Here is a 10174-nt window from a genome sequence, read left to right as displayed (position 1 = left end):
GAACAAATTTGAACCAAAATATTCAGTATTTCTGGTTAACTGACACGTCATACATGTTGTTGGAAAATGAACAAGATGAGATTTACAGTAAGACGCTTTATGACGTCATAGAACTATTTACTCTAGTAGTAGTAGTCGTAGTCTTTGGAAATGACCAATCTACCGATTTGCGTGTGTATTTATAAAGCTTCTTACCTGCTGGATGTCAGTAGATCAGTAGAGCCGAATTAGCGAAGAAAATAAAAGGAAATAATGCTTGAAATGTCGACTGAACATCCCTTGAAAAAACTGTAATGTGCGACTCGACTGTGCGACTCACTGAGGAGTTCAAAATACAAGGCGGGGTAGAAAAAATAGAAGCCATGCAATTGTAATTACCCACTGAGAATCTAAAACAATAAAGAAGCCACTGTCCAAAAATCCAGTCGTCAAGGTCAGCCACAATATAAAAAAAAAAAGTACTGAAAAACGAGACGAGCAACCAGGAGACGACAGAAGGGGGGGAGCCCATGCTGCGTTCAAGTAAACTCGGAAAATCGTGTGTGGTTTTAGACAACACGGGAAACTCTAAAACGCACCCAAAAGGACTAAATTGTATTGCTGCCTGCAGCTATATTTACTATTACTATTATTATTATTATTATTATTATTACTTGTGCTGACAGTGGCACCCACTAACTACGATATAATTTACAAAGAATGATTATTATTATAGCCAAATTTCGCAGCGCTACTCCTACTACAGTTTTTGAGCCACATACAAATAAAACACACCAAAATGACCGTTTTCATCCCTGCAAGTTTGCTATAACTGCGGAATGTTACAGCAAGTGGTTTACGAAATATTTCACCCTTTGTGCCAAAGCCTTGCCCAAGCTGTTTCCTATGGGGGAAAATGGAGTAGAATTTCCCTAGGAATTGTCTAGTCTGTCTAGTTTTATGGTAAATGGGATTAATTTATACAGCACTATTCTAGTCATAAGACTTAAAGCGCTTTACAGTGCATACGGCACATTTACCCATTCACACACGCATTTACTCATCGATGGCGACAGAAGCCGTGCAAGGTTAAGTGTCTTGCTCAAGGACACTAGACGACCCACTCTACCTCCTGAGCCACTGCTCATCATGTTTTTGTTGATTCTTGATGATTTTATATTCTTATTGTAATCGTTATTTGTTGTTGTTACTGTTTTTAATTATTATCACCTAAAAAACAATCTCTTTGCTGGTTCTGAAGTGGTATTTCCGATCATTTATACAATAGTTGTTATTCTTAGTTTTACTTTCACCCTCACCACCATCTGTCATCCATTCTACTGTAAACCCCCCCCCCCCCCGTCCTAGGCAACCTGCTGGTGATCGCCTTCGTCAGCTACTTCGGGGCCAAGCTCCATCGGCCGAGGCTGATTGGGACCGGCTGCCTCATCATGGCCGTCGGGTCCTACCTCACCGCCCTGCCTCACTTCTTCCAGGGAGCGTGAGTTCAAAAGTTTCATCCATTCATCACATCCATTTGCCGTTTCCTTGTCGTTCAAATGGATTGGGTTGGACTGGAAGTGTTGCCTTGTGTCTCCTAGGTACAAATATGAGACCAGCATGTCTCACAGCGTTGACACCAATGCCACGGAGAGCATCCTGCCCTGCCTCACCAACCACAGCATGGTCGCCAAGGACACGCCCTCCTCCGAGATGAAAGCAGGTGAATAATGTCCCACTCTCCTCACCGGACTCAAGTTTAGCCAGATACATAACAGCGGTGATATATAAGAATGTTGTGCCTCAAGTCGAGGCAATGAGTCCTGAATAGCTCCCCAAACAAGAAAAGCCGAAAGCCGCGACCCAAGAGAGTCAGCATTGACTGTCGACGCTCATAATCCTTTTTTTTTTTTGTTTATTTTGGTTCATGCAGCTTGTGAAAAGGAAGCTGGCTCGTCAATGTGGGTCTACGTGTTCCTGGGGAACATGCTTCGGGGGATTGGGGAGACTCCCATCATGCCTCTGGGTGTTTCCTATCTGGACGACTTCTCCAGAGAGGAGAACACCGCCTTCTATCTGGGTAGGTGCTCCAACCCCCCATACCCATGTTTATGTTCCTCTTATAATCAGAGCATGGAGAGGAACATGTCCATAACACAAATGCATTGCATGTTTCTGGAAAAGTGCCTCTGCGGCAGGTCAATATTCAACACCATAAACATGATCATCAACAACCAATGGAAGGTACATTGAGAAATATTATGTCATGTGCTCATTATTTGCTAGTTTTGTCAAAAAGTCTAATGTCAAATATGGGATTTTTTTTTTTTTACTAAATAATCATAGGAATTACAACTTGAAATTGACGTCCTGTTGGGGTTCGATTGGAACAATTCTTTCTCACAACGATGATGCTTGATGTGATGCATCTCTCTCTCTCTCTCTCTCTCTCTCTCTCTCTCTCCCCCTCCCTATCTTTCTTTCTCACATTCTGCCTAGCATGCATCCAAACTGTTGGAATCCTGGGGCCCATGTTTGGGTTCATGCTGGGGTCCTTTTGTGCCAAGATATACGTGGACATTGGATCTGTGGATTTAGGTGAGCGACTGTGTGGCTGTTGAACCTTATACCATTCCATAGCGACTCATTGTCCTTATACTGTGCAACTGTCCATTGTTTTCCCTTAAGTAGTGAATCAATTAGTCTGGGCCTGAGCCTTTTGTTTGCTGTTTGGCTGTTCAGAAAATCTAGATTGATCCTTGACTCATGCTCACTTCCTCTGTCAACCCCTGTAACCAAGGTACCTTTGAGCAAAGCATTAAGCCATTAACCTTCCCTCCACTTCAAACCACTTCATATGGTCAAAATCTAAAGAACAATAAAAGTTTATCATGGCGGGTGCCTTCTTTCACTGATATTTCGTTAAAGGCCCACTACACCTCCAGGAAGCTCAACCACTGGTACTGCACAGACATGCTCAGTGGTTACCTTGATCCCTTATTACCAGCATCAACAGCACCAGGGGCCTTGCTCGGTGCCTTATGCCACTGTTTAATGTGTCGTCTGTATTGGCCTCCTTGCCTCCCATCATTGGCTGCCATCCATCCCCCAGAACCGCCCTGTTACCGTACATGTCTTCCCAGTGACTAAGCCCACTGGCAATGTTCAGTGCCAATGGTTCTGTATTGGCCTCCTTGCTGGCTAACATTTGTCCTCATCTGCCACCACCAATACCCTATACCATGACTTATTACACTGGCACGTTAATGCCTTCTCAATGCCACTGGTTCTGTACAGGCCTCCTCATTGGCTACAATCCATCCCCAAGAACCTCCCTGGTACCGTACAGGTCTTCCCAGTGACTAAGCCCACTGGCAATGTTAATGCATGCTCAGTGCCACTGGTTCTGTATGGGCCTCATTGGCTACCATCGGTACTCAGTGTACAGGCCCTCCCAGTCACTGGGAATTGGCCCTGAATGAATCCGATAATTACACTTAACATTAAGATGAGTAACAATTAACTCGTATTTGTTATCTAACATAATGTTTTTATGTCTTTAATTCAGACAGTTTGACCATCAACCATAAGGACTCACGCTGGGTCGGGGCGTGGTGGTTGGGCTTCCTAATGACCGGCACGGTCGTGCTGCTGTCCGGGATACCGTTCTGGTTCCTGCCTAAATCTCTGCCCAAGCAGGGCCAGTGCCGGGACCAGGACCAGGACCAGGACCAGGACCAGGACCAGAACCCTGACACAGAGCTGTCGGTAGAGGCAGAGCAGCAGCAGAACTTCCTTCCGGGTGAAAACCACAACCAAGAAAAAAAAGAGAAGCCGGTCAGTTTTTCTGAGCTGGCGAAAGGTACCGTGTAGCATGTTCAAGATTCGAGAGTTTATTTCTCACATACATATACAGTACATATGTTCATACATATATGCAGTGAAATATCATGACACCCAGTGATTTCGCACAATAAGCTCTATAAACTCCAAAAATACTTAAAATATTAAAATATGCAGTCAACAGTTTTGTACATATATACAGTAAATACCTTTTTAAATCACTTCAGTAACCAATTGCTTCAACCCTTAACCCATTCAGTTATTACTGATTAACATGATCCCTTATCTTGCTCTTGCTTGTCCTTGACTTTATGGGGTAAGAGCAGTCTGGGTGAAAGTTGGAAAAGATTCTAAGACAGTAATGGCCCCACAAACACTTTGAACACTGTATTCCATGATCATATTTTAGTCATAATTTTATTGTTTTAACCTATTTGTTGTCGGGTTGATTTTTTGACATATTTCTCAACAATTGTAATAGCACTGTAATAACATCGTAGACACAGATAACATATAGATCATTTATACCCACTTATCCATTGTTATCCATCCCCTTATTATTGTATAAATATTTATTCATCCAGTACAGAATATCTCATCGATATGTATATATTATATTCACAGCCAACACCAGCAACCATACTGCTGCTTAGCCCCATGTTGATTTTTATCTTAATACATCCTGTACATGTTTTTTTATTTTTTATTTTAATTTGGCTATTTTTGGCTTATTTTCTTCAGATTTTTTAGCTTTTTTTCTGCTAATTGTCTGTGCAGCAATGCAGCAATCAATGCACTCAAACTCCATGTACATGAAAACATACTTGGACAAAACAACAGTGCAATGTCCTTTATGGGCATTTTGCATGTATGTATGTATGTATGTATTTACAGTATGTATGCACAGTATGTATGTATGTATGTATGTATGTATGTATGTATTTACAGTATGTATCTATGTACAATATGTATGTATGTATGTATGTCAATTATAACAAATGGATTTAATTAATGGTATTTGTAATAGTAATGAATGATAATTAATGTAATTAACCAATGATATGTTAATTAATTATTGTTTATGTTTATTAATTATGGATGATGTGTTTGGACCCACATCAACCCTACCTTTCCCCTCCATCTCTTGGTCCTCCAGACTTCTTGCCCTCCGTCAAGAGGTTGTTCAGTAACCGCGTCTTCCCCCTCATCCTGCTCACCTCGCTGGTGGCCGTCAACGGCTTCATCGGCATGATCACCTTCAAGCCCAAGTACATGGAGCAGATCTACGGCCAATCACCCTCCAAGGCCATCTTCCTCATTGGTACACACACGCACACATACACACACACACACACACACACACACACACACACACACACACACACACACACACACACACACACACACACACACACACACGCACACTGCTGTACTCTGTGTCCCAGAACTTGTTGTGAAACAATGATATTATTGAAAGGAAGTGTGATTCCAGGAGATAAACATGACTTGAAGGAGAAGTGTGTGTGTGTGTGTGTGTGTGTGTGTGTGTGTGTGTGTGTGTGTGTGTGTGGTTAGGGTTCAGCTTTGGTGCTTTTAATCCATGACAATATGTAAAATCAGCCAATACGTCATTAAAAAAAAGTTTTTATACATTTTTACTGACTTATCATATTTTTAAAAAAATGCTTGTTGAACATTGTATTTGGATCAAGCAGTCTGTCTCACATTCTAACTGTCTGTCTCTCTGTTTGACTGTCTCTCTGTCTGTCCGTCCGTCCGTCTGTCTGTCTGTCTGTCTGTCTGTCTGTCTGTCTGTCTGACTAACATTCTAATTGTCTGTCTGTCTGTCTGTCTGACTAACATTCTAATTGTCTGTCTGTCTGTCTGTCCAATGTTCTAACTGTCTGTCTGTCTGTCTGTCCGTCTTCCTAACATTCTTCTAACTGTCTGTATATTTGACTGAATTTCGCCAATGCAATTTACCCCCCCCCCCCTCTCTCTCTCTCCACCCCCCTCCCTCTCCACCCGCCTCCACCCCTCGCCCCCAGGCATAATGAACCTGCCGGCGGTGGCCCTGGGGATCATCACGGGCGGCCTGGTGCTGAAGCGGTTCAAGCTGGGGATCGTGGGCGCGGCCCGGGTGAGCTGGGGCGCGTCCTGCACCTCCTTCCTGCTGCTGCTGCTACAGTACTTCCTGCACTGCGACAACGCCGAGCTGGCCGGGCTCACCGTGTCCTACCAGGGGTGAGGGGCGGACGGAGGGGGGGAATCTATTTCGAGCAGTGAAATATTAACTTCCGATTGCTATCAGTAGCAGTCAAGGTCCAAATGAGAGCATCACTGACATGCTTTGGATTTTGGCAATTATGCGTAAAGAGTGAAAAAAACCCAGGAGAATGACCATAACAGACACTTTCTGCCTCTCCAAACGAATACTATGCAATACTATGCGTTTCCCCCCGAAAAGTTGTGAGGCCCCCGGTGACAAGTACGGGCGGGATGGGTTGTAAGAGAGCGATGCTGAGAGTGTCCCTGTTACACACGGCGCTTTCTTTTATAAAAGGACGAAGAAAATTTAGTACGATACATCAAAAATAAAAACACAATGTTTTTATTTTCTTTATTTAGAGGAATGGGACATGCAAATTTTCCCCGATCGCTCCCTCAGAAGACACGCAGAGGACCCAAAACGTACTTGTGTTTTTGATCAACGAGGGCTTTAATGTTTGATCAGAATAACAGATGAATAGATCCAGGGGCTGTTTTCTATTATTATTACTTTGCTAAAAAAGTAAATTGTGATCGGGGCTTTTTTTCTTTTACATTTTTTATTAACTAACCCCATTTGTCCTTCATTACTTTTCATGCACTCTTCACATGTTTAAAAATAAGTGTTTGTAGTGAACCGGACGTGATCTGTAGTGACGAACGCTGCCGCTGTTTGGCTCTCGACCAAAAGTGTCGTGGAAAGCGACGGCGCGTCATGCAGAGGGTTTGAAGGTCTCACGCTCTGCTCCGGTAGATACCGATCCTATACACAGGTCCGGGAGCGAGCGACAGATCAAATCTAGGGAAAGTCTGTGTTCAATTCAAACAGGCCCGCCGTCCATTTTCATCCCCATTTTAATTTTGGGTTCCAGGGCTCCGCAGCTGTCCTACCAGCCGCAGACCATGCTGTCCCAGTGTAACATGGGATGCTCCTGCTCCCTGAAGCACTGGGACCCGGTGTGCGCCTACAACGGCCTGACCTACGCCTCGCCCTGCCTGGCCGGCTGCCAGACCTCCACCGGGGCCAGCAGGGACATGGTACATGGACACGCACACAAACACACAAACAAACATTATTATTATTATAATTATAATTAATATTATTATTATTGTTATAATTATTATTATTATTATTATTATTATTATTATTATTATTATTATTATTATCTATATAATTATTATTGTTATCATTACATTGTTACAAAATCTGGGATTTTGGTTCAGGTAATATCGTGATATTGTTAAATGTTGTCTTTAAGCAGCAATACAACATTAATAATGACGGTTTCTTGTGTGTAAACATCTAACCAACCACAAAAATATCATCACAGAAATTGATATTGAATTGATATGGCAAAATCAATATCAATGACCAGTGATTGATGACCGATTGTCAAGACAATATTGCACGGATTTTTGGTCAATATCCGTGCAGCCCTTTTAATAAAAACGTGTGCACGGACCAGGTCTTCCACAACTGCACGTGCGTGGGGGAGATGGTGACGGCTCCCGGGATGAACATGTCGGCCGTCTTGGGCCAGTGCCCGCGGAGGAGCGACTGCGACGCCATGTTCAAGGTGTACATGGCCATCTCGGTGCTGGGGGCCTTCGTGTCGGCCTGCGGGGGCACGCCGGGGTACATCGTCCTGCTCAGGTCAGAGGGCGACAGCCGGACCGAAAACATTTAAGAATGCAGATCGATAAGAACGGCCGGCAATGCGACCGTAACTGTGTTTCTGTCGTAACATGATTCTATTTTGAGATGGGGTTCTGGACGAGCCGCTCGAAAAAAAAAAAAAAAAAAAAAGCCATTCGATTTCTCCGACTCTCGGTTGGTTTGGTTCAGTCGGTGTAAGGCGCGGCGAGCGAGGGAGGACTTCCAGAACGACGGACGAAATTTAGAAGAGTCGAGTGGAACTCTGACGAGAATCTGTCAAAATTATACATTTTTGGTGGAATCCTCCGTAATTATTTTCAGCAGGTTCCTCGAACATTCATGATTCGTTCCCTACGAACGGGTGGTTTGTGAGTCTCACACCACCAACGACAGGCCTTTTTAGTGATGAACACCATCATGGTTCCCTTACCATCATTCCCTCGTTTCTCATTAAAAACAATGCTCAAGCTGTTCTCCTGTTGTGAACTGCAGATACGCTGCGTTATTTCATTTTCATTTGTGTTGTTTTTTGTGAAGCATTTCGAGCCGCAGTTCATGTATGTGTCCTTGTGATTTCCCTTGGTTTTTCCGCTGGTGCTCCAGGTCCATTCAGCCCGACCTCAAGTCTCTGGCTTTGGGAATGCAGACGCTGATCGTGAGAACTCTGGGTGAGTGGAGAAGGGACAAAATGACCAAAGTGATCTTCAACTACTATCCTGTGTTTTTATTGTTCAATTTGTCACGATTTAAAACCACATTTGAAGTTTGTGTATTTTGGGGGGTGCGTGTTTCCAGGTGGGATCCCTCCCCCCATTTACTTTGGGGCTCTGATCGACCAGACGTGTCTGAAGTGGGGATCCAAACGGTGTGGAGGACGAGGGGCATGTCGGCTCTATGACGCCAACGCCTTCAGGTAAAATTCACCCATCCATCCATCCATCCATCCATCCATCCATCCATCCAACCATCCATCCATCCATCCATCCAACCATCCATCCATCCATCCATCCAACCATCCATCCATACATCCATTCATCCACCCATCCATCCATCCATCCATCCATCCAACCATCCAACCATCCATCCATCCATCCATCCAACCATCCATCCATCCATCCATCCAACAATCCATCCATCCAACCATCCATACATCCATCCATCCATCCATCCAACCATCCATCCATCCATCCAACCATCCATCCATCCATCCAACCATCCATCCATACATCCATCCATCCAACCATCCATCCATACATCCATACATCCATTCATCCACCTATCCATCCATCCAACCATCCATCCATCCATCCAACCATCCATCCATCCATCCAACCATCCATCCATCCATCCATCCATCCATCCATCCATCCAACAATCCATCCATCCAACCTTCCATCCATCCATACATCCATTCATCCATTCATCCATCCATCCAACCATCCATCCATCCATCCAACCATCCATCCATCCATCCAACCATCCATCCATCCATCCAACAATCCATCCATCCAACCATACATCCATACATCCATACATCCATTCATCCACCTATCCATCTATCCAATCATCCATACATCCATTCATCCATCCAAACATCCATCCATCCATCCATCCATCCATCCAACAATCCATCCATCCATACATCCATTAATCAAACTACTCATCCACCCATCAATCCATCTAATCATCTATCCATGCAACCATCCATCCATCTATCCAACCATCTACCCTCTTACCCAACCATCCACTCATCTATCTGTCCATCCATCCATCCATCTATCAGCTGATCCATCCTGATAGATAGATAGATAGATAGATAGATAGATAGATAGATAGATAGATAGATAGATAGATAGATAGATAGATAGATAGATAGATAACTGCTGTGTGTCTATATATATATAAATTTATTATTATTATTCATTTTTTATTATTATTCAATATTTCTGTTTATTTTTCATTGATTTAACTTCATACATTTGACATCTTTGAAGGATGACGTTCCTGGGCCTGATCTACACGCTCTACTTCCTGGCCAACCTGCTCTGGGGCTTCCTGTACTACAGAGTGGCCCAGAGGCAGAGGAAGGCGGAGCGGAGGACGGAGGCCACGCTAAACGCTCTGGAGGGCAACGGCCTCTCCAAAGCACACGCCAACATCCACATCACCACCGACCCACACGAGGTCGACCGAGAGAGCACCATCTAGTCAGAGACGTCGCCTCCCGAAAAAAGAGACTGCGGGGGGTCATGGTGCCTCAAAAGAGGCACTCGGGCCAAAACGGGGCCAAAGCGCTCGATGCCAGGGGAAGGAGGATTTTGTGGCTGAACAGTTAATGTTGAAATACACAGTAGGGACTAATATGTTACTTATTATTGGACACACATCCTACAGTATGAAGACCAAATCCACTTTTGGAAAAAAATA

At 43.9% G+C, this 10174-nt stretch overlaps 1 protein-coding gene across 1 annotated transcript in view; it reads left to right on the top strand.

Annotated features, from left to right (window-relative positions):
- Positions 1-9955, top strand: part of slco1d1 (solute carrier organic anion transporter family, member 1D1) — a gene marked incomplete at both ends in the record, with an annotated part of 12615 nt that extends 2660 nt beyond the window's left edge. The window contains 12 exons of the mRNA XM_080022357.1: positions 1348-1480; positions 1581-1702; positions 1913-2059; positions 2479-2577; positions 3548-3841; positions 4979-5143; positions 5871-6066; positions 6963-7128; positions 7557-7744; positions 8351-8415; positions 8543-8660; positions 9742-9955. Coding sequence (XP_079878483.1) covers positions 1348-1480; positions 1581-1702; positions 1913-2059; positions 2479-2577; positions 3548-3841; positions 4979-5143; positions 5871-6066; positions 6963-7128; positions 7557-7744; positions 8351-8415; positions 8543-8660; positions 9742-9955 — 1907 coding nt within the window. The remainder of the gene's footprint in view (positions 1-1347; positions 1481-1580; positions 1703-1912; positions 2060-2478; positions 2578-3547; positions 3842-4978; positions 5144-5870; positions 6067-6962; positions 7129-7556; positions 7745-8350; positions 8416-8542; positions 8661-9741) is intronic.
- Positions 9956-10174: the final 219 nt, after the last annotated feature.

This window comes from Zeus faber (genome assembly GCF_960531495.2).
Source record: "Zeus faber genome assembly, chromosome: 21".
Classification (NCBI taxonomy): domain Eukaryota; kingdom Metazoa; phylum Chordata; class Actinopteri; order Zeiformes; family Zeidae; genus Zeus; species Zeus faber.
This window is presented reverse-complemented; position numbering and strand designations above follow the sequence as displayed.